Source organism: Scomber japonicus, chromosome 22, assembly GCF_027409825.1.
Source record: "Scomber japonicus isolate fScoJap1 chromosome 22, fScoJap1.pri, whole genome shotgun sequence".
Taxonomy (NCBI): Eukaryota; Metazoa; Chordata; class Actinopteri; order Scombriformes; family Scombridae; genus Scomber; species Scomber japonicus.
Genome location: NC_070599.1, coordinates 26,055,208 through 26,079,720, shown reverse-complemented (window position 1 = coordinate 26,079,720; position 24,513 = coordinate 26,055,208). Strand labels below are relative to the sequence as shown.

Genomic DNA, 24,513 nt, shown 5'->3' with positions numbered 1-24,513 from the left:
ATGACGAATATGCAAGCCCCAATCATTGCAGTTAATACATTCATGTAGACACCAAAAACGTATAAGCAAGACCCAAATATGTCCATCAGTTCCAGGGCGATCATGTTGTAGGTGAAGAAGTCAGAGTGGCTCACTGTTGCTGTCGTGGAAACGGAGCGCTGTTTCTGCCATCGTTGGAGACCCAAGAAGAGGATGAAGATGAAGAGAGGAAGGAGGAAGAGGATTTTGGTGAAGAAGAGACCTGTCACCATGAAATTGTATTCTTCGGACTTAAAGCAATCTAGACGTTCAGGATGGAGGGAGGAGTTGACTGACATGTCTGCTTGTATGGATGACTGAGGAGGAAGAGAGAGAACCAATGAGCAAGTGAATACTAGAAGATGGAAAAATATGGGAGAATTAGTTTAACAGCAACTTATCGACAAGTTTTTTTTATTTTCGGAAAATCGACAAAAGAAAATGTGATTGAATGTGCATTTCCATCCTTTACTGTTTCGAGAGAGCATCCAAGTCATCAGTTGGATGCTGATCTTTATTATTATTATTATTAGGTAAATGTTAGTGTAAGTAAATGTATGATTGATGAAATGACAGCAAGTTTAAGTCACTGTTATTTTGTTAAGACAAAGTATTTGGTAATAATCATGAACATCATAAATGTTCCCAATTTTGTTTTAAAAGTCTAAATGAATAAACCTTCAAAGTAATTAAAAACACTCACGTTGACAGCAGCATTTACATCGTCCATCTTCTTCTTCTGCGTCTCCTGAATCACTGACTGCTGCTCACTGCCAGCTGGAACAAATATATTAATGCTGATGTGTATGAGGGTGTGTGCACTGATGAACGTGTCAGGTTGACACCAGACAGCACGAGTCTGGAGGTTTTTGCATGTTCCAAAACAAAATAACTATAAATCACAGCAGGCAAATTCATATAACGTCTATCCAATGGAGAACGAGAAATAAGCTCATTAGCTGAAGAAACACTGGTAGCAGGGCAGAAGTGGAGAACGGGAAAAAAACCCATCAACTTCACCCATGAGTTTAATTAAGGTCCACAATATAATAATGTACAATCAGTTTAATATATAAACTGTGTCAGCATGAAATAGGTATGCTTAAATAATGCACAAATCATACAGAACAAACACAGCAAATAAACTAGGAACCTTCTCAATACAGACTAGAAACATAAATTGCTGTTGACATGAACATATAGAAGCAGAGTGGAAGTTTCTGGCACAACGTCACCTTCTTCTAAGGTGCACAGAGAAGGAAAAAAAGTCAAAGCTTTCGTAGTATTCAGAACAAGTTTTTTGTGAGACCAATGCATTTCTGGGTCAGGGTTAAGGGTCATCATAAAATTCATTACAAACAGCATTTAAACAGGTATGTCCAGTTACCATCTACCCAACCCATCTCGGGAGATACCCCTCTGGCTGATACATGGCTGGATGCACATAATGGGTTATTTTTTGCATTTTCTACCCTTTTTGAAACTTTTTCAGATTTTTAACTACCCTATTTCTATGATGGTTACATGGTATGTTTCATTATTAATGGTGATAATGACGTTTGGAGAAGTCATCACAATCACACTCAGGTGTTTTACTCAGGAAAACCATATCTTGATGAGATTTCCCAGCAATTCCCATAATATCAATTGCTGAGATTCACCAAAACTTTCCTTGTCCTCCCTCTCTCCATCTTCGTCCTCTACTTGGGTTACAAACGTTGTCAACGGTGGTGCAACACCACCATGACAAGCCACTTGGACATCTTCACCTACCACATTGTTGCCATTTAGCTCAGTAGCTTTGTAGCTAGGATCTTCTTAATGTGTGGCATGTACACTAATCTCCCAGGGATGGCAAGAGCTTTTCATACCATCATGATCATAATGACCGCGCTGTGTTTGTGGTTTCTCTGGATTCTTGTGTGCATAGTGCTGGACGTGTCACCTGCTGGCTCACAGTGACAGATGTGATATCTGGAATGTGGTTTAGTCTGCCCGGCAGTCTGGTGAGGCCTTTGCTGGTTCTACACAGAGCAGGAAAACTGATGTGTTGCCATTATAGCAGCGAGTAATGACAATGATTGGTTTAGATTAGAGCGAAGAGGAAGATCGGATGAGCAATGGTGGAAGCAGTACTCAGATTTTAAGTAGACATAGTATATCTACAATGTAAAAATACTCCATTCCAAGTAAAAGTCCGATATGACTGATACACTTCTGATATATATATTATTATATATGACATCATTAGATTATTAATAGTGAAGCATCAGTGTTAGAGCAGCATGTTACTGTTGTAGCTGCTGGAGGTGGAGATAGTTTATAGTACTTTATATACAGTTAGCTAGTTTACATTACTTTATATACAGTTAGCTAGTTTAGTCCAGTGGTTCCCAACCTAAGGGTGGGACCCCTCCAAAGGGTCACCAGATAAATGTGAGGGCTGGTTGTTAGAGATTTTAATTATGCAGCCCATACGTCAATGGACAGAGTAGACAGGAAACGGTTTATTTACTTGATCAAGGAGAAGTAAATGAATGATCAGTACACGTTATGTTCTGATGCTCCCTTCAATTCTGAAGTTTCTGTCCTCCGGGGAAAGACTTTAAACCTCATAGATGGACTTTAAACCTCACAGATAGACTTTAAACCTCACAGATCGACTTTAAACCTCACAGATAGACTTTATACCTCACAAATAGACATTAAGGCACACAGATCGACTTCAAACCTCACAGATAGACTTTAAACCTCATAGATAGACTTCAAACCACACAGATAGACGTCAAACCACACATATAGATGTTAAGCCACACAGATAATGCCACATGTTGCCTAAATAGATCCAACACATCTACAACATACAGAATTTACTCTGCTGGTCTACAGACCAAACATTGCTTAGACAACACTCACTTTGTTCTCCATCAAACACTATATCAAACCTCTGACTCCTATTACTTTTACTCCGTTCAGGTAAAACAACCTGTTTCAGACAGGGGCTGAACTGAGGGGCTGCATAAAGGACCACTATAAGATAAATAAAGAGGTTTTTTGTTTTTTTGTAAATCATGCAAAGTTATTCCAGTAGAGCCCTAGAATTGAGATATAGAGCCGAAAATGTGCACTAAATGTTCTCTTTCAGAATATATTTGATGGCTATGTATTTTAATTACATCTTTACAAGAGAAAAGACTGAGGTGTGTGGCAATCCAGTGAAGAGCAGCTAGTGTTATCTTGAACTCGGGTACGGTTCATTGGGGACTGGCGACAGGTGTGCTGAGCTAAATGATACAGTTCGATTTGAATACCCACCTCCTTGTTTACGCATCATTTGAATCCTGTCCTATGTTCATCTAAATGGACTGACTAAATGAACCATAGCGCAAAGTTGCTGCATTGTTGACACCAATGTACATAAAGCAGTTAATGACAGCTTTTGAACTACTCTTGCTTAAATTTTATATTTAAGGTTTGAGATGCTTAAAGTTGTGAACTTTTTTAGGCTGTTGTAATCACCCAAGTTGTATTATAATTACTGTATTTAGCTGAAATGAATTAATAAATGTTTAGAATTACTTCTTGAGTTCTTGAGTGAGTTTTGGTTGTATAGTCTCTGTACAGTTCATGCAGAACGGTGAGAAACTAATGCCGATGTTGTCATAATATTCAAATACTGGAGCCACTAACCCTGCACTCTCGTCTCAATGTGGAATAATAATGTGAAAAGTGAATTTGACTGCTGCAAATTACTGTGAAAAGTATTAAGATATATTTGCACCAGATGTCTATGAACAGGAGTGAGAGTTTGAAGACGCAAGAGTCGGACGATCACACAGAAACTTTGCTCTGGTACGTATTCTTTCATTTTTTAATGTGTTTAAAAGGTAAAATCCACATTATTGTTGAAGGCAACACTGAGAGACAAAGTTGATGTCACTTCTCATATTTTACATATTTTTCTCCATCTTACTTTGTATAAAACATTACGTGGTTGGATTTCTACCAAATATTCAAAATGTCTTGTATCATCGACTATGTAGAAAAAGAGGCTTAATAAAGGCTTTTGAGTTGGAACAATTAGAATAAATCATAGTAACTATTGTTCACCTGTTTCTAACACCTGTTTTTTTGGAAACAATTAAAACGCATTGGTGTTTTGTTTGGGGTTTTTGGGTGTGGTTTTCACATAAGCCATTACAGGTTTCTACAACACACTCGCACATACTTTTGATTTTGTGTTTTATCTTTATACAGTTTTCCATAAATATTTGGACAGTGAGACAATTTTAATCATTTTGGCTACTGTACACCACCACAATGGATTTGAAATGACACAATCAGATTGCAAAGGGTTGGACAAAAATATTGTATAAAAATGTTAGGAACTGCAACCATTTTTTTTTTTTTTTTTTTTCATTTCAGGGGCTCAAATGTAATTGGATAAACTTACATTATCATAAATAAAATTCTCATTGTTAATACTTTGTTGAGAATCCTTTAAAGCATTGAGCTGTCCTCAGTTGTTGTTTGTTTGTGGGTCTCTGCCTTAAGTTTTGTCTTCAGTAAGTGAAATGCTTTATGGGGTTGAGATCAGGTGATTCATTCGTCCATTGTAGAATATTCATCTTTTTAGCTTTGAAAGACTCCTGGCTTGCTTTCGCTAAATATATTGTCTGTTTATTTATGTATTCGTTCATTTATATTCTTAAATATTTTATTGTGATATGGATGTCCATGAGGTGTGTCCCCTGAAACAGATTTATTTCTAAACTTTTATCTCTGAGAGGAAACTTTCTCGTTTTGAGTCTCAAAAACACAAAATGAGATGTCAAAGTTAAACCGGACATCAAGCTTTACGATTACTGCGCAGCTTTTTGATTAATTTCCTCCATGTCTCCTTCTTCTTCTCTTCTCCTCTTCAGGCCTCCACGTACACAAACATGTCAGTCAACTCCTCCTCTGCTCACCTCTCCTTCAATACTTCCTCTGTCCATCTTCGCTGGAACAGATGCTCGTTCATCTACATCTTATCTGCTTACTTAATCCTGAACGTCTTCCTCCTCCCTCTCCTCATCTTCGTCCTCTACCTTGGATACCGACAATGGAGGCAGCAACGCTCAGCGATAACTCCCACAGACTACCTCACCTACCACTACATCGTCATGCAGCTGAGTGGATTCTTGGGCTTCGCCATCTTTTATTGTGGCACCTACTTTCAAGACCGAGAAATGTCAGTCATGGGGATGTTCACCTGGGGTGTCAGCTCCCTCGGACAGGCTCTGATTTACCTCCTGATATGTGTGGCGCTTTACCTGGCTGTTGTTCACCCCATCACCTACCTAGCCTTGAAAAACGTGAACAGGGTCAGGATTGGGAATATCAGCGCTGGATGCGTTTGGCTGTTGTGTACATGTCTGATAGTTGTGGGTGTAGTCACCTCTACATTCAGCCTGGTGGTCCATTTCTGCCTTGTGGGTTTTGTCTTAATGGTCATCTCTTTCTGCTGTATTTCTGTTCTCTGCGCTCTCAAGCGTCCAGGTCCAGGGGAAGCGGTGGGAGAAGGGAGACAGGTTCACCAATCAAAGCAGAGGGCTTTCAACACCATCATGGTCATATTGGGAGTGCTGTGGTTTAGGTTTTTGGGGACTTTGATTTGTCATATGATCTACAAGATACCACTGCTGGGCACTAATGGCGAGTGTTTGCTGTTTGTGATTGTAATCTGGTTCGATGTGCCCAGCTTTTTGATGATACCTCTGCTGTTCCTACACCGGGCAGGAAAACTACAATGCTGTAAAGCAAACATTGAATCAGGGTGAGGGTAGGAGTATCATACAACACTTGAAGTATAGAAGAACTTTATTAATAGACCAAGATGTTTTGGTTTGCAACCTTCATAAGTGTCATCATACAACACATTATAAACAGCATTTAAATAAGGTAGTTACTAAATAGCCAACCTACCTTTGTAGAGACCCCATTGGCTGATACATATCTGGATGCACATAACTTATCTTTAACTTCTTTTAACATAATGATCCTGACGAAGGCCGCAAGTGGTAACACGTTGGTCTATTACTTAAATTCTTCTATACTCACAAGTGTTGCTGGAACTTCCTTCAGACTTTTTTCTTTTCTCTAGCATAGGCCAGTATATCGGTCAGGCTCTAATTAGTAATTATGTTTTCTGTTAATATAATAACATAGTGTTGTGAATTAAGGAATCTGGCAAGTTGCTAAAATGTTAATACTGAACATGCTGTATGAATAAAGCATTTTTTAGTGTTTTTCTGCCTGATCTCACGGTACACTATCCGCTCATAGTTGCTACCGCATTATTGACTGAGATACGAATTAGGGACAGAAATGTTTTTATATATAAAGTATAACAGTGGACGAAGAATAGATCTCTCAGGTATCCCATTACTGAATGCATGAAAGTTTGATTCAGCACTGTCAACAACAACAAAAAAACTAGATTGTTCAGAGGGGTTTTAAAGAGATCAGGACGAAACGTAAAGTCCTTTTTTTGTTTTTAGAGTTGAGACATTGTCATCAGTTTGAAATGTTATTATGCTGTGAGTTTGGGTGAAAACTGGTAAATTTACAGATTTGATAAAAACCATTTCGTTTTGAATTAAATACTCTAGGATTTTTTCCACAACATGAAGCTTAGATATCGAACAGTAGTTGCTGAAGTAAGAGCTGTGGCACGTTTCCATCTAGCTTGAATTGCATCTCTTTATCTCTTACATGTTTAATCAGAAATGTGCAGAGAAGTCAAAGGGGCCACTAAGATAAAGAAGAAAGCAGTCTTGGTTATCTGCACCCACAGGTTTATAATACTCTTTCCAGCTGCTTCTACTGTCAATTAAATTATTGTTTTAGTATATTTCAGATATTATTATGGTAATATTTAAGAAGGTTTGAAATAGTGAACTTATTTATGCTGTAACCACTGAAGTTGTTTTGTGATTACTGTATTTGAATGAATAAATAAATATTTAAAATTTCTCTGTGTTCTCGAGTGAGTTTTGGTTATTCAATCTCGGTACAGGTCATGCAGAACAAGAGAGGCGCTATAGCCAGGAAAATTGTCATAATATTCAAATATTGGAGCCACTGACACTGCGCTCTCGCCTCGACATGGAACAATAATGGGAAAAGTGAATTTGACTGCTGCAATTTACTATGAAAAGTATTAAGATATATTAGCACCAGATGTCTGTGAACAGCAGTGAAAGTTTGAAGACGCAAGAGACGGACAATCACACAGAAACTTGGCTCTGGTACGTATTCTTTGATTTAAAAAAAAAAGTTTTTAAAATGTAGTATTATTATTATTATTGATGACTGAAAAGCAGAAGAGACAAAGTTGAGTTTGCTTCTCATATTTTACATATTTTTCTTTATCTCGCTTTGTATAAAACATCACATGGTCAGTTTCCTATCAAACATTTTATGGATGTCTTGTCTCTGTTGAAAAAGAGGCTTAAAAAATTAACACTCCTGGTTCTCTTACCTTTTGTATGATTTTTGAATGTGGTTTTCATATAAGCTATTACAGGTTTCTACAACACACTCACACATACTTTTGTATTTTATCTTTATATGTGTGAAATAAAATACAATTAAAAAAGTAAATATATTCTCTGATATTGATACTGGTATTGTTAAAGTTATTGTCTATTTATTCTCACTCTCTCTTTTATATTCTTTTGTATTTTATTGTGATATGGACCCCCATGAGCTGTGTCCTTATAAAGTTTTAAACTGAATTGAATTGAAATAAAAATAGATACAAAATGTACTTTCCATGTTGATTTTTATAGATTAATACTGTTGATAACTTTAAGTTACTAGAGGTGAGTAATTACACATTAAAGCATATTTATTATTACTTTCTCATTGTGACTCTCAAAAACACAAAATTAAAAGCTGATGTTAACATTGACATTAAGCTTTACAATTACTGGGCAGTTTTTTAGTATTCGGATGATTAATTTCCTCCAGGTCTCCTTTTTCTTCTCTCCTCTTCAGGCCTCCACGTACACAAACATGTCAGTCAACTCCTCCTCTGCTCACCTCTCCTTCAATAATTCCTCTGTCCATCCTCTCTGGAGCAAATGTGCGAACGACTACGTCTTATCTGCTTACTTCATCCTCTACATCCTCCTCCTCCCTCTCTTCATCTTCGTCCTCTACCTGGGATACCGACAATGGAGGCAGCAGCGCTCTGTTTCCATCACAGCGATAACTCCCGCAGACTACCTCACCTACCACTCCATCGTCATGCAGCTGAACAGATTCTTGGGCTTCGCCATCTTTTATTGTGGCAACTACTTTCATGACCGAGACATTGTGTTCATGGGGTTTTACACCTTGGGTGTCAGCGTCATTGGACAGTCTCTGATTTACCTCCTGATATGTGTGGTGCTTTACCTGGCTGTTGTTCACCCCATCACCTACCTAGCCTTGAAAAACACGAATGGGGTCAGGATTGGGAATATCAGCGTTGGATGCATTTGGCTGTTGTGTACATGTCTGATAGTTGTGGGTGTAGTCACTCTTTCAATCAACGAGACTGCCATTTACTGCGCATTGGGTTTTGTCTTAATGGTCATCTCTTTCTGCTGTATTTCTGTTCTCTGCGCTCTCAAGCGTCCAGGTCCAGGGGAAGCGGTGGGAGAAGGGAGACAGGTTCACCAATCAAAGCAGAGGGCTTTCAACACCATCATGGTCATAATGGGAGTGCTGTGGTTTAGGTTTTTGGGGCATTTGATGTGTCAGGTGATCTACAAGATACCACTGCTGAGTGCTGATGGCGACTGTTTGCGGTTTGTGACTGTAATCTGGTTCGATGTGCCCAGCTTTTTGATGGTACCTCTGCTGTTTCTACACCGGGCAGGAAAACTACGATGCTGTAAAGCAAACATTGAATCAGGGTGAGGGTGGAGCTTTGATGATACCCCTTACTGTAGAAACAGTAGGGGGTATCATAAAAAAAATCTGGTATTCAAATCATTTAAAATACCTGTTTTTAAATGCTGTAACGTATAAGTCAGTAGGAGTAATTTGTTTTGATATTAGGATATTCAGAGAGACAAAAATATATAGGCAAAACCTAAACCCTGTCTCATAGAAATAATGTTTATATACTACTAATTTGGAACAGCATATATATTTTGAAGGAAACACAATAGTGCTTGAATAGTAGAAGGTTCTTGTTTTTCCCACCAAATTATCCCATCTTGCAGTGCATGACTGTTTCCAGTTGTCACTACTTTGTCGTTTTTTATGATTAAGCGACAATGAAACTCAAGGAAATGGATAGATTGGGCCCCTTTAAATCTCTATTGAATGTAAAATATCTGTGTTTTTAGTAAGACTAGAAATAATTAGTAAATCACTGTCGAGACAAATACAAAAAGTCTTTGTATGAGTCAGTAAGAATGGTTTGGTCTAATAATAGGAATAATAGCAATTGCTATTATTCCTACTATTAGACCAAATCCAGTATCAGTCAGGCCCTATTGCTGCAGTAGGGCCTGACCGATAACGGATTTTAGGGGCCAATATGGATAATGATATTAGGTAGCAATACATTTCCAATATTGATGTATTAGTCAATATTTGTTACATTGTCAGGAAGGAGATAATTCTGCTTTATGTTTATTACACATAGTGGGTGATGGTGGTGCATTATATTGACTGGTGTTCCTAATATTTTGTGCCTCTCATGTATGTTAATGGAGTGGACAACATATGAATAATTTCCCTTCATACTTCTGTTTGTTCATACTTGTGAGTTTTAGATTTTTTTAAGTTGGGAACATAATCTGTATAATGATGGTTAAAAACGAGCAAAAAAAAAAAATGTCCCAGACTAAAAAGGTTGTGGGTCATTAGTCTTGTGACACATTTTCTGTCTCTAAGCAGACGGCAAAAGAAAAATGCAAAACAGAAGTAATGTTGTGTTTGTCAAAGCGCTACTGTCCATTCAAACGAGAAAATAAAACCATATTTACTGTGTGTGTAATGCAAATATGTGTGTTTCTGACCTCATCTGTGATTGGTTGATGACTGCAGAGTTCATTAATGGTTTGAAGAGAGCTCGCTCCTGAAATAACAAGGAAAGTGTTGGGAGTCAGACTGGCGGAAACACTAGTTTGGCTCAGTGCTCAATACCAATCTCCACATTTATACCACAACATTTACATCGGCTATTAAGGAATTAAATATGTTCTATTTTCTTTTATGATAAAAATACCAGATATTTGCTGGTTTTAGCTTCTCAAATGTGTTGATATGATGCTTTTACGTCACAAAATAGTGAAGGGACTATCTTTGGATTTTGGGACCATTGATCAGACTAAACAAGACATTTGAAGACGTTACTTTGGGCAGGAAGAAATCACAAAGGGCATTATTCACTATGGTTACGGTCCTTCTGATGTTAGTTGTTAGTGCTAAATGTTTCAGCTAAAAATAATAACATCCAAGAAAATGACTGTCAGTTCATTTAATCAGATTCAATAAACAATAACAAACCTTTATACTGTGGTAGTTTTCCATCTCCAGTTTTCTCTTCTTTGGCCGTTCAGTGTCACTAATGTTCAGAGCAGCTGCTGATAGAAACACACACTCTCCCTCCTGGACAGCAGAGGCTCTCCTCTCTTCTTCATGTGGATTTAAAAGTGATTTATGAAAAATTAAAACACCACAACTGTTTAAATATCACATATGAATTAGATTAAGTTAATTTAATGAGGCCTGTGAGTCTTAATAGTCCTTATAACATCCTTACCGTAGCATTATCTACTGTGTATTTTAGTTACCATGGTTACACAGAGTTCGTTGCTGCGGCTGTAAAACAGAAAATAAAGTTTGAACATCATACGACTCGTAACGCTATACGCAGAATTTATCCACCTGTCCGGTAACATCTGGACAGTCTGCAGACCCGCACAATTAATTTATTTCTTCGGCGTTGAAGTTAGCGGATAGCTAACCGGAAGTTAGCTTCTCAACCGGCAGCAGTACATTCATCCAGCCAGTTCAGGAAAGAGGAAAGTTCCACAGACTGAAGATAATGTGAACAGAGATTTATATGACAGTGATAAGCGTAATATGTATTGTGTTAACTCGTTTGGGAAGGGATTAAATGTAATGGTTTATCATGTACATGTAAAAATACCGCACTGCAGTGTGAAGAGCTGGAAAAATATAAAGTCCCACTGATCGTGTGGCGCCCCCAAGTGGTTGTGGCCCTAAACAACCGCATAGACAGTTTATGCCACCGGCCGGCCCTGTGAAGACCATTTCATACCACTGATATAAAGATCCAATGTGACAGAATATTAATATGTATGCTTTAATTAGTGTTCAATCACCTGAAAATAAGAATAATGTTTTCATTGCTTTAAAATTAGCTTTTATATCTACAGTAGCGCAGAACGGACAAACTGAATACTGGCTCCAGATACAGAGGGATGAATTAGTTGGTTGCAATATGCAGCATCACCACTAGATGGCACTAAATCCCAAACACTGCTCCTTTGAAACTTAAAAGGGGAACTTTTATGTTTTCCCTTATTTTCTGTCATATATTTAATGTTGTTAATATCAGATGTTCATATTAAATGTGGTCAAAGTGTCAAATAATGAGAAAAATATATGTAGGAATAATCCATGTGAGCATAAAGCAGCAGCTTCAAACTGCTCTGAACACTTTTCTCAGATTTCTTTATATTTATATTCCTCTTCATCTGCTCCACATTCAGTTCATTGCTCCGCTAACATGGCATTTTCTGGTGTTGGCTGTCTGATAAGTCGATTGCAATCTGCAGCATCACCACTAGATGGCACTAAATCCCACACACTGCTCATTAAATCTGAGAGGAGACTTTTTAGTTTTTCCTTATTTTCAGTCATTTGATGTAACAATTAGGCCTGTCACAATAAGTACTTTTTATTAGACAATATTATTTTCATTTGAAGATCATTTTATATCACTGATATAATGATAATATAATAGTATAATAATGGGGGGTTGGGACTGGAGAGTGGGCGCTACTCTTCTGTAAAAACACAGACTGCCATTATGGTTGGGGACAGAGTTATTTACCTTTAATTCTTCTGCAGTCTCCACTCAGACACACAGTGAGGAATGGAGGACACTACTCACTTAGCCAATATGACATGAATAGCCTCTTAGCTGCTAATGTGAAGTGTGGCAATATTGAGGTCAAACAAAATGATCACGGTCAAGTCCATATACAGACACGATGATGCTGATAATTACATTATTGTATGATAAGTTTAAATCGGTTTGAACGGTCTAAAAGTATAGAAAAGCGCTTTATAAGTACAGTCCATTTACCATCAGCTTTGAATGTACTCTACTACTCTCAGAGTTTAAAACTGACAACGCACAGTCCAGCACAAATTACGGCCAACATTTTATTCAACTTATCTCACAGCTTTTACATTAAATTAAATCAAAGAAAACTCATCAAGTAAAGACCTCACAGTTCTGTTTTTTGCTCTGATATGAGCACTACGTCGCAGTTTCGTCCCCCTGGTGGCTCTTCATGTGCGTTTTCAGACAATGGCTCTGAGTGAAGGCTTTATCGCACAGAGAACATTTATACGGTCTCTCCCCATTGTGTGTCCTCATGTGAACTGTCAGGTACGTTTTACGAGCACATGCCTTCCCACAAATCCCACAGACAAACGGCTTGACTCCGGAGTGGACGGTCACGTGGTTGTCTAGGTTAATCTTGCGTTTAAAGGACCAGCCGCAGTCCGGACAGCTGTATGGTGTCTCCCCGGTGTGAATCCGCATGTGAATCGTCAAAGGTCCCTTAGTGGTGAAGCCCCTGCCGCATTCGCCGCAGTGGTACGGCTTCTCATTGGTGTGCGTCCTCATGTGGATCTGCAGCTGCTTGCTGGTCAGGAACATTTTGCAGCAGACGTCGCACAGGTATGATCTCTCTCTGGTCGTGTGGATCTTCTCGTGTTGCCTCAGCGTGCCGAGGAGTTTGAAACGTCTCCCGCAAGTCTGACAGCTGTGAGGTCGTTCGCCAGAGTGCGTCATCTTGTGTCGAGATAAAGATCTGTAGTCGCTGAGGGATTTACCGCACACGCCGCACAGATGTGTCTTCTTATTGCCGTGAGTGCTGCGGTGAGCTTTTAACTGCTCCTTCAGATCAAACACTTTGTGACACGTGTAACATTTGTGGAGTTTACCCGCCTCGTGCTGCCTCTGGTGGTTCTCCAGCGACACCTTCAGGGCAAAAGCTTCATGGCAGACGTCGCATCGGTGTGGTCGCTCCCCAGAGTGAGCGGCCACATGCTCGTTGAAGCTGAGAGCGCCGAGGAAAGACTCCCCGCAGATGTGACAGTCGTCTGTTTTGTGCCGACTCTGAAGATGATCCTTCATCGTGTCTGCGGTCTCTCCACAAACTCCACAAATGCACAGAGGATCGTTCACGTGACTCCATGCGTGTTTGACAAGCGTGACTTCTGATCTGTGCAGATCACTGCAAACTTTGCAGAAAAACACAGCAACACTGTTCTCAGTTTCTGTCTCCTTGACAGCAGAAGGTCTGTTTTTCTGTTTCTCAGCCTGCAGGTCTGAGTCGCTCTCCTGCGGCTCCTCAACATCTGGTTTCCAATCACCGTCACTGTCCATTGCCTCTTCTCTTTCTTCTTCTTCTTCTTCTTCTCTCTCATCTTCATTGTCCATGTTCACTTTACCCTGAGCTGCAGAGAGATCTTCAGCTGGCTCTGATGTCCTGTGACTTTCGCCTTGGTCCGTTTCCATGCTCACTTCTTCTTCTTCTCCTTCTTCTGGTGATGCTGAGCTGCTGCCTTCAACTTCCTGAACAGGACTGATGTGGCAAACAGAAGCAAAAGACTTAAAATGGATCCACAGTTTGAGTGTCTGTATTTTGTTTTTGTGTGTGAGTGTGAGGGACAGATTTGGATAACCATGAGTGAATAAATACTAAATGACTACCTGGTTTGTGTCCTGCTGTCGTCACACGTCAGTGCGGTGGAGTTGCACAGAGACTCTTCACAGCTGTTGTTTTCTTTGCAGGCCTGGAAAAATAAAAATATCCCATCTGTTATTTCTTTATCTCAAAAATAGTCTGCTTTTTTTATCTTAAAAGGAAGAGACGAACTACCTTCAGTCTGATGTAGAGCGTCGACTTCCATCCTGTGCAGCCGATGTTTCTCTGGATCTCCTCTGGTGTCAGCGTCTGTAGCTTCAGAGGCTTCAGTCTCCTTCTCTTGTCAGACGTGAAAACCTCTAAATGTTTGTCGTCTCCGGCCAGCTGAGGAAAGTTGGACCTGAGCAGGTCCAGGAAGTCCGCCTCCTGCAGGCCACGAGGACACTGCAGCTTCAGGATCGGACATTTCTTAAGTACTGTGAGAAAGAAGGAAAAGTCTTTATAGTCGTGTGAACAATCACTGGATTTGGTTTTATTGAAAATCAAGAATGAAAATGAATTTAGTAATCAATAACCATTTTTATTGTGTAGAATCACAGTTTGCTGAACACAATTGGAGGCTCGTCTGGGATTTGAACCCAGGAACTTTCGCATAGTTAAACATTTTTGCTCCTGAAACATCAAGAATATAAACTACATATTTCAGTTTTACGTCAGTTTCTGAGCAAATAAAAATGACACAAATCAAACCAGTAAGGTTCTGGTTTGATCTTGACTGATAACTATAATCTGGCCATCTTTTACTTTACTGTCTGAACTTAGGAGATAAATGATAATGAGGTCAGTCTGTCTTTGACATTGTTTTAATGTAGTTTTTCTCTTCTTCAGCCAAAAACCACTAAAGGTACGTCTGAAACCGTTGTGTTTTTGTAATTTGTGTGAGCTGTCCCTTTAAACAGGCTCATGTTTCCTCTCTCTCTAACTGCAGAGACGGTTTAATGCTTTTAATTAACTCTGAATGTTTACCGTTGTTCGAGAGAATGTCGGTCTGAGAGTCCTCCAGGATCCGGATCCTGAGATCTATGAGGTTCTGACTGATCGAAGCTCTGCCGGGTTTTCTTTTCTCAGACGCAGACGGACCTCTGGAGCAAGAAGCAGGTTAGATACAGAAGATTAGAGCTGACAAATATTAAAATGGAATGATTTTACTTTCTTTCTTTTTTTAACACTAAATATGAAATCAACTTAATCTTCACAATTTTAACATTTATATTTGCTTAAATAATTTCATTTTTAATATTGGCAGCTGCAAACATCCATAGCTAATGTTGAGCTATTACACTGGCTGTGATTGGATGGTAGGGTTAGGTTTTATACTTAAGAATAAAAAAAGCATCCTAAATAATTCTGAATTGTTTGTGATATCCAGAAACTTCTATTAGATTTGGTTTTACTGTATTTTAGTCAGACCTTTTTTTTCTTTAAAATCAAATTTTTGAGTCAAACCTGGTTATTAGCTGTGTAGAAATATAGTAAATCAGGCAGAGGGTAGTAGACTTTACTTTACAAAACTATATATATTTTGTTGCTCTCTGATGTTAATTAAGTGATAACACTGGTAGTTTATGCAGGAACCTTGTTGGAGTTTGATTATTCAGGTCTGGAGATTCATTCTCCTCATTTTCCTCGTCAGGGTTTCTGCTGCTGCTCGGCTCCACACCTGGAAAAAAAGAGACAAACATCAATTAAGTATTTACACTTTAGGAATAAACATTATTGTATTGACATCACTGAGAGTTTAATAATCATCAATAACTGTAAAACCTGTACGTATATGTCAAACTTGAATTAAGAAACATAAATGATGCCTATAAAACTTTTTAAAAAATATCGACACATATCAGACATCATATATACCTTTACACAGATGTCTTTGGTTTTATATCTTAATACATTTACAGCAAGAAAAAGCAAGAAAACATTAAATTAGAAGGGAAGCACAATAGAAAGATGAAGTACACAATAGAAAGATAAAAGCAATAAAATAAAATAAAAATATAATAAATTAAATAAATCGATAAATAAATAAAATAATTAAAATAAAATAAAACATTTTAAAAATAAATAAAATAAAAGTAAATAAAATAAAAGTAAATAGAACAAAATAAAACAAAATAAAAGTAAATAAAAATAAAACAATAAATAAAATATAATATATATAAAATAAAATAAACAGATGTAATGAAATAAATAAAACAAATAAAATAAATGAAATAAAACAAATAAAATACACTACATGCACAAGATAAAAACATGCATGTAAACACATAATCAAACCCTGCATGGTGTCAAAAGCCAAAGAAAAGCTGAGATTTAAATTTAATTACATATGTTGTGTTGTTTTAAAAGGTATTTCTGCATATTTTTTATCTTAGTAATGTTCTGCATTAATAACTCTCTGACCTTTCCTCTGCAGGGTTAATAACTCTTTACTAACCTTTCCTCTGCAGGGTTAATAACTCTTTACTAACCTTTCCTCTGCAGCTGGACCTGAGGCTGCAGCAGGAGCTCCAGCTGTCTCTTCTGCAGGTCGATCTCCTGCCTGAAGCCGGAAGCCTCCTCTTCATACCCGGCTACGATTCTCTCAAACACCGCTAAGATCTCCTGCGAGGCTGCAGCGAGTCTCTCTGCGACGAAGCCTCGCAGGATCTCCGCTTTAGACATTATTTAATTAAACTTCTTTGAATGTGTTTTAATTCATCACAGAAACAAAAACACTGCTGCTGCTGTTTACTAAATGCATCAGGACGCGTTTCCGGCTGTGCTTCTTTTAAATACCCTCCGACTAGAAACAAAGAGCTGAGTTCTTCTTCTTCTTCATTTATTTTGGTTTGGAAGACTTTGCTGCCCCCTTCATTCAGGAGTCGGCATTACACTTATTTAGAGCAGGGGGTTAAACATGAGGCCGCGGGCCACAAGCGGTCAAGCCGGCCCACTTTCATTCATGTCGCCTTTTCCTTCCTTCTGTCCTTCCTCACTTTCTTCCATCTCTCTTTCCTATCTTATTTTCCTTTCTTCAGTTCGTCTGTCCTTCCTCCCTTCCTTTCTTCCTTCCTTCCTCTTTTCCTTACTGTCTTCTTTTTCTTTCTTGCGTCCTTCCTTCGATCTTTCCTTCCTTCCTTTCTTCCTTCCTCCCTTATTTCCTTCCCTTTTTCCTTACTGTCTTCTTTTTGTTTCTTTCTTCCTTACTTCCTTCTTTCCTTCCTATCTAAATATATAAATATAAAAATATTGATCTACATGATTTGAGGCTTTAATTTAATTCGTTTTCAAACACATTTTGGTTGAAAGTTCAGGCACGTCAGTCCAGGATGGATATGAACTTTTATTTTTAAATTTTACACATTTACTTTTAGTTGCAAGACAACTATTTGTAGTTTAATTTCATTCAGATTCTGTAAATTTCCCCCCAATATTGCAACATGAAGTTGGAAGGCAAATCTACATGAAATAAAAATCGCAAATGATGATGGTAGAAGTTTAGTTTTTATTGTAATGTCATAACTGCAGTAACAGAAAACGGACACATGAGGGCGCCATTGTAAAGAGCAACATGCTGTTAGATATATAGTGTTCAGGGCAGAAAGTGTAGAAAGCAATGATTTATAGCTCTACATATATTATTTTAAAGCGTCAGAGAAAAGGTAATGATGGTTATTTTAGGAGCAGGCTTCTTAAACTTCCTCTACAATCACAGTCAGATAACTTTACATCTTTGTACAAGTTAAATAAATAAGAAAGAGTGTTTTTTAGGTTTCAGGTATCTGCATTTACAAACTCCATATTTGACAAAAGGAAAGCAAAAATAAAGTGCTTCCCAAAACTTTTCATTTGAATAGAAAAGTCTACAATTAAGTGATTTAACCCTCATGTTTATGCTGAACTGAAAGCAACAAAACACTCTTCCTCCTCCTCATCTCCCTCATTTCTCCTCCCCTCCAACTTCTCTCTCTCTATCTTCACCGGCATGCTCGACTTTCTGGGCTTCTTCTTTGGTATTTGGTCACCTGCCTCCCACCACCACTGCTGACTGATCGGCGGACTGCTGCAGCAAGCCTGCTCACGTTTTCCTTTTGAAACATCGCAGTCAGACACAGGTACTGATCGGCTGTCGCAGGTTGTCATGGTGAGTGAGGGTGGGGTTTGGTTTGTGTGGGGGGCGAGCAGGTCTCGACAGTGTTCGGCATCCTCCGGGGAAGGAACGACCACCAAGGGGGCGAGCGAAGGAGGCGAGCCCAGGGAGGAAGCACTGTGAGCGGGGAGGAGAGGAGGAGGCAGGGTCGGGGGTCGCAGGTCACTCAGGAGGAAGTCGTGGTTGGTGTCTTGGCTCGGAGTCCGGGTTAGACGGTGAGGAGAAAGAGCACAGGATTTTGTATGACTGTTAAACCCATCCGTCGAGGTGTGTGCACGAATTAGTGTGTGTGCATCTTCATCCGGTTGCCAGCGTGTGTTCCTGGTTTCTTTTTCGCTGCACATGCGCGTGTGAGTGTGCTTGTTCTCATCGTGAATCTGTGATTCAGTGTGTACGCCCATGTGCGGGTCAGAGTGTGCGTTTCTGTTGTGGGTGTGTGCGTCTTTGCCGGGGCCCGTGTGCAGTCGTGGGTTCGGGTTGGCGCTGTGTCGGTTGCGGCTCCGCAGCGAGCTGAAGACCATGGTGCAACCGGCCACCGTGCAGCGGTGTTTGATCTTCAGGTGGACGGCGTTGTAGTGGATCTTCAAGGTTCCTGCATCAGAAGAAAAAAAAGGGGGTTTCTTGTTAAGCTAGTGGCAACTGTGGAGGAACCCCAAGACACTCGATCCACAGAAGAGCCTGAATTGAACCTTGCGGCACTCTAAAGCCGCATTCAGACCGAAAACTGCATTAAACCAGTACAAGGGACTTTAGTGGGGGCTTTGTGTTCGAGGTACCAGTGAGCAGGGATGAAACATTAGGACCATTCTAAGAGCCCTAAAAATACTAGAACATTAGTTGATTTTTTATATTAACATATCATCATCAACATATTTCATTTACAACCAAACTAAGAAATTAAACTAATCCTTTATTTGTATGCAGAATGTTGCAGTTCAGTGTCAGTAAATATCATACAGTTATGAGAGTTATGAGAGCAACAAGAGAGTTGCAGGCCTTTACAGGTAGAGGTATGGTTACAGAAATTGTGCATGGTTGGCTTGACCTGTGTGTGGTGATGGGGTCCAATGTGATATCTTTACATGGGGGCCCAAAATCCTTAGTGGCGCTCCTGACAGTGAGATAATGTAATACGATCCAAGAAGCTGAGTTGGAGTTACAGATGAATACTTTTAGAGGTTTATCAGAAGCCAAATATTCACAGAAACGTTTTACACCTCTGGAAAGTTATGATGCTGTCAACTGTTTTATGTTACGTCACTACAATCGAGAGGTACAATTGAGTATGACATTCATGTTGCAAAATAATCCACCTTGAATTTGCAGCTACATGTATGTGATTGGCAGCAAAAGTTGAATCTGGCTCAAGACACAACATCAGCAGAAACTCTGGAATCAAGAGTAGAGCTTGAAGATGCATTTATTTTAAACATTGTACGAGTAGCAGACACTAAAAACATGCCTACCTTTGTCATAGAAGCTTTTCCCACAAACGCCACAGCAAACCCTCCCTTTGCGACTTCCTGCACTGGAAGGGGAAGGGAGGGAGCAGAGGGAAGAGGGGAGAGGATGGAGGGAGGAAGGAAAGGAGGTAGAAGAGGTCGGAAGTGAACAGAGGAAGGAGGAAGAGAAAGACGGGAGAGGATGAAGAGAGGAGGAAGAAGAGGATCCTTGCAGCTTCTGGGAGATCTTTGGAGGAGAAGATGAAGAAGAGGAGATGGATTGATGGAGTGAAGAAGAAGACGAAGAAGAAGAAGCAGGCATGAGTGAGGAGTTTAAGGAAGGAGAGAGTGGAGAGGGGTTCTCCTGTTTGCGCCTGTGAAGGTCAAGCTCGTGGTCCATGTGGAACCGGGGGATCTGATGCCACAGCGAACGGGCTGGATTCGGTTTATCTGGGTCCGTCTTGATTTTGAAAGCTGGTTCACTTTTGGACTGCAGCAAAATTGGATCATTCTCCAGCCCTCCTCTTGCTCTGTCGTGCCTGTGTCTGTCGGCCAGGTGGGTCCCACTGGGCCTCTGTAGGCACTGCGTCAGCTTACTGGGAGAAACGAGGTCCTGATGAAAGAAAAACAACAAAATCTCTGTAATTTCTCTGTAGGAAGTGGACTTTTTTGGCATTTATTGGACAGATTACATCACAGAGACAGCCAGGAAACAAGTGGAGAGATGGGTAAGGCACTGGGGACATTTCAAGTATGTGCCTTGCTCATTAGGCAACTGGGGATCCCTAAAGGTGGGCATTTTTAAGTAAGTTTAAGTTGTGAACCAGTGCAAGCTTGATACTGTAATCCAAAGCAAAGTGAAACTGCAAATATGTGACATTTCCTAAATGGGTTGTTGTAAACTGTTAAATGTTCGAATCGGACTGCTTAGAAGGAAAAAGGCATATATGCTTTAATTACCTTGGTGCGAGGGGCAAAACAGTGATAGACAGAGCTTGGAAAGTGGAACGGGAGAAGCAAAGACAGTCCGCCTGGAAAGTTCTCAAAATGGTGCATGGTGCCGTTGTGGTCAGCTGGATTGTTTTTCTTAAAATGGCAAACGCCAGCGACCAAGTGCGACTCTGATCTTGCGTTTCGAACCATTCCCGACATCCTGCCACTGTGTTCGATGAATGTGCTGATGTTCGACTGGCATCTCTTCGTGGTGGTGGTGGTGGCGTTTAGCTCTGGATCAGAAAGGTGACTGATGGCTGCCAGGCGCTGAAGTGTCATCAGCTCGACAATGGGGCGAGTCTCGCCGAAACGAAGGAACTGTTTGAGGATGAGCAACTCTTCCTCTGGAGTCACCATCAACCAGCGATCCAACACCTTCCCATTGGGATACTGGAGAGAAAGAAAGTCATTAACCATCTTTTACCCCCTTTTTATCTCCCATTTTAACTTTGTATAGTGAGTATTTACCTGCAGCATGTATCCTCTAACGTAGTCCCCCAAACTCCAGCCCAGTGTGTGCAGTATGTGGCTGACCTAAAGAAGACCAAAAGCAGAACCGGACAGCCTCCATTCAAAATAAACCCCACATATAGAGACTGTCATTCATCAAGTCAAGTCAAGCCAAAGTTTATTTCTATAGCACATTTAAAAACAACCTTGGTTGACCAAAGTGCTGTATAAGCCAAAGAAAAAATAAAAGAACCATTATAAGTAAGATAAACTAAATAACATAATAGATAAAAATTCAATCAATCAATCGAAACACAACAGCAAATATAGTTAGCAGTAAAAATTCAGAATGTCACACTCAACTAGGATTAAAAGTCAGTGCAAAGAGACATTTTCAAGGGTTGGGGCTGTTCCACAAGTTTGGAGCAGCCACTGCAAAAAGGCTCTGTCACCTTTCGAGCCTTGACCTAGGAGCATATTCATAAAAATGCACGTAATGCTCCTACCAGACACCCAGATGTTACCTGTTCTGGGGTCAAGATGCTGTAGAGGCGATCCAGCGGTATCTTCAGCCGGACAGGAATGGCCTGAGCTCCGTACAGGACCAGCGAGCTCAGGTCGAACACCAGCCCAGGAAGAGCCACCTCCACTGGGCCGCAGCTGGAGGGAGGCTGGGCACGGAGCTTCTCCATGGCTGAAATATACCGTCATCTTTACTATCACGGTCAAAATGTACAGATTAAAGACTATAACATTAATTCTAATATACACTGTACAATAACATAACATCTATGACGACATATATATATATATACGAGCCGGTTGCTAAAAGCTTTACAGTTAGATGAACAATACTAATAATAATGATAATAAATATACAATAATACACTGTCGCCCATAAAGTTGGAATTATATATTATTTACTTCTTCTCATGAAATGATTGTGACAATGTGATTTATTCTTGATAGATAAAGTGTATTGATCAATCTCATTGCACCTGGTTAAAGGTGATATTAAAAAGAGGAATGTGTCTGAAAACTAGATTATTCCAACTTTATGGGCGACTGTGTTTAATACAGTAGATATAAATAATAAAGAACATTTCATCCCTTAATGCAAAGATAAAGACTAATTTACAGTACAATGTATATAAAGATAAAAGGAAACAGGATGACTGAGTGAATATTTGGGAGCAAAATGTTGGTTTATATATGATAGGTGAAGTATATTCTCTAATTTATGTGAAAGAATAACAATTAAAATGTAAAATATGTGATATAGATGATAGATGTAGAGAGTCAACTGTATACTAAATTAAAAATAGAGACGATGATGGAGAACAAAGCAACAGAAGTAAATGTACTATCACAACACCAGACGTTTGTGTGTGCGTGTGTGTGAGAGAGTGTGTGTGTGTGCGTGTGTGTGTGTGTGTGTGTGTGTGTGTGTGCAGATGCTCTCTCCAGATGCTTTCGCTGATGTGATGACAGCGACACCTGACTTCATGTCACCGTAGCGACTGAACACATCTGCAGTGTGAGTGTGAGGGTGAAGTCCAACATCGTGTCGGTGTCAAACTGAAGAGTTTTCTTTGAGTTTCCATGACAACAGGAAGCTTCAGAGTCTACAGCAGAGTCTCTTATGTTGTTGAAGTGTAAAGAGCAGCTCTAGTCAGGGTCAAAGGTCAAGTATTCAGGAGTATTAATTGGACTTTGTGAAGTTTACAGACATATGAAAGGTGGTTTTCTAGTGAATGTTGGGTTGAGGCTGATGTTGGTCATTTCTTGACTAAATATCGTCTAAATTTTAGTGCAAAATAAGTTAGATAATTTAAATTAAAAGCTCCTGGGTAGGAATGTCAGTCCTCACAATCCCTAAAAACCAGAATGAGAGCCTGGTTGGTATTATGGACCAATATTGTCCGATATGTACCAATATGTATATTTTAAGTTATATAGGCAGCATTTTATGTATATTTGATGATTATACTTTTTTTGCTGGTTTTATTTCATAATAATAATTAAAGCTGCAAGCAGCGGTGAACGGGCCCTCGCCCCCCCCCATTTTTTTATAGCACCTTTCATACAAGAAATGCAGTTCAAAGTGCTTTACAACAAAATAAATGACATACACCAAGTGCTTCACATTAAAAGGACATAAAAGGAGCATAAAGCAATGTTTAAAAAGAAAATAAGGAAAATAATAAAGGTTGAAGTGAAGAGTTTTTAGCTTTCTTTTATAGTTATAATTGTTAAATCACAGTTTAGTTTACTGTTTCAGTGTCCTGTTTATTGTTAAACTGTAAAAATATTATGTTGTCGTTACATATCTTCATTATTTGATAACCAGATTTGAAGGTTATATATAAGATTATTGGCTGATTTCTCAATATTACGGCCTCTAAATGATAAAGTGTTGTTGGGAGGACAGCATGTATAAATGTGTGTTTCTTACCGTGCGCCACCCAGCTGTGTCCGCAGCGATCACATGACCTGAGCTGAACACTTCCTGGTTTGAAACACACACAGCTGCAGCTGGAAACGGTGCATCGGACAGACTGACAGAAACACAAGACTTAATGTTTCCAACTGAGTTATTGTTCTACACAATTATATTCAGTTACACAATTATATAACAGTTTAAACAATTCACTTTATATAATCCATATAATCATATATACTACTACTACTACTACTATATACTGTATACTGTATGTTTATTAATGGTTCATTAAGAAAAAAGGGTTGCCAAGATGAGCAATTCAAAAATATCTTAAAAACTAGATTTAAAAGCAGCATCAGGTTTGTTAAAATGTACATTTAGTATTTTTGTTGGTTTTATATCATTTAAATGACATTTGCACCATTTTTTACCAAAAGTCAGACTGAATGCTCCTGAAAATGTCAAATGGTGTAACCACAAAATAATGTAATTGCTTCCTGATCTCCATGATTCTCCAGATGAAATGTAATATTTAGAACAATAATATTCCATTAGCTTTATTTAATATAAAAGTTATAATGTAAGATCATGCCAAACTAGTTGATATGGTGTTAGGAAGGAAGGAAGGAAGGAAGGAAGGAAGGAAGGATGTAAGATCATGCCAAACTAGTTGATATGGAGTTTTATTGACTATTTACTGTTTTTAAGCAACATTCAATTATTTGGTACAAAGTTTTTATGGTTACACCACTTAGACATTTTTACTATAATCCTCTAATATATTCTCTCTAAATGGATTAAAAGCAGAAATTTGATGCTGGGTCCACAAAAAAAGAATGTGTGAAGATATTAATACGTTTATTTTCACATTTTAACCCTTTAAATTTAAACTAAACCACATGGACACTAGAAACATAATTAACCCTCGTACTGTCTTTACCTCCTCGGTGTCTGGAGTCATCCTCATGTCTCGTCCAGCAGTTCAAACTGAAACACAAACATCCAATCAGACTC

The 24,513-nt window shown here is 39.1% G+C and overlaps 1 protein-coding gene and 1 long non-coding RNA gene across 2 annotated transcripts; both read right to left on the bottom strand.

Annotated features, from left to right (window-relative positions):
* Positions 1-721: 721 nt before the first annotated feature.
* Positions 722-10,608, bottom strand: LOC128384208 (uncharacterized). The gene is made up of 4 exons (XR_008324083.1): positions 10,573-10,608; positions 10,083-10,141; positions 5,459-5,539; positions 722-795 (listed from the first exon to the last, which is right to left on the bottom strand). It is a non-coding gene; the product is annotated as an uncharacterized LOC128384208 (long non-coding RNA).
* Positions 10,609-12,498: 1,890 nt separating this feature from the next.
* On the bottom strand, positions 12,499-16,703 carry LOC128383632 (zinc finger protein 436-like). Its single transcript, XM_053343225.1, has 6 exons — positions 16,511-16,703; positions 15,615-15,699; positions 15,006-15,121; positions 14,214-14,455; positions 14,045-14,127; positions 12,499-13,916 (listed from the first exon to the last, which is right to left on the bottom strand). Exons 1-6 carry the CDS (start codon positions 16,701-16,703, stop codon positions 12,581-12,583), a joined length of 2,055 nt encoding a protein of 684 aa, XP_053199200.1. The 3' UTR covers positions 12,499-12,580.
* Between the last annotated feature and the right edge of the window lie 7,810 nt (positions 16,704-24,513).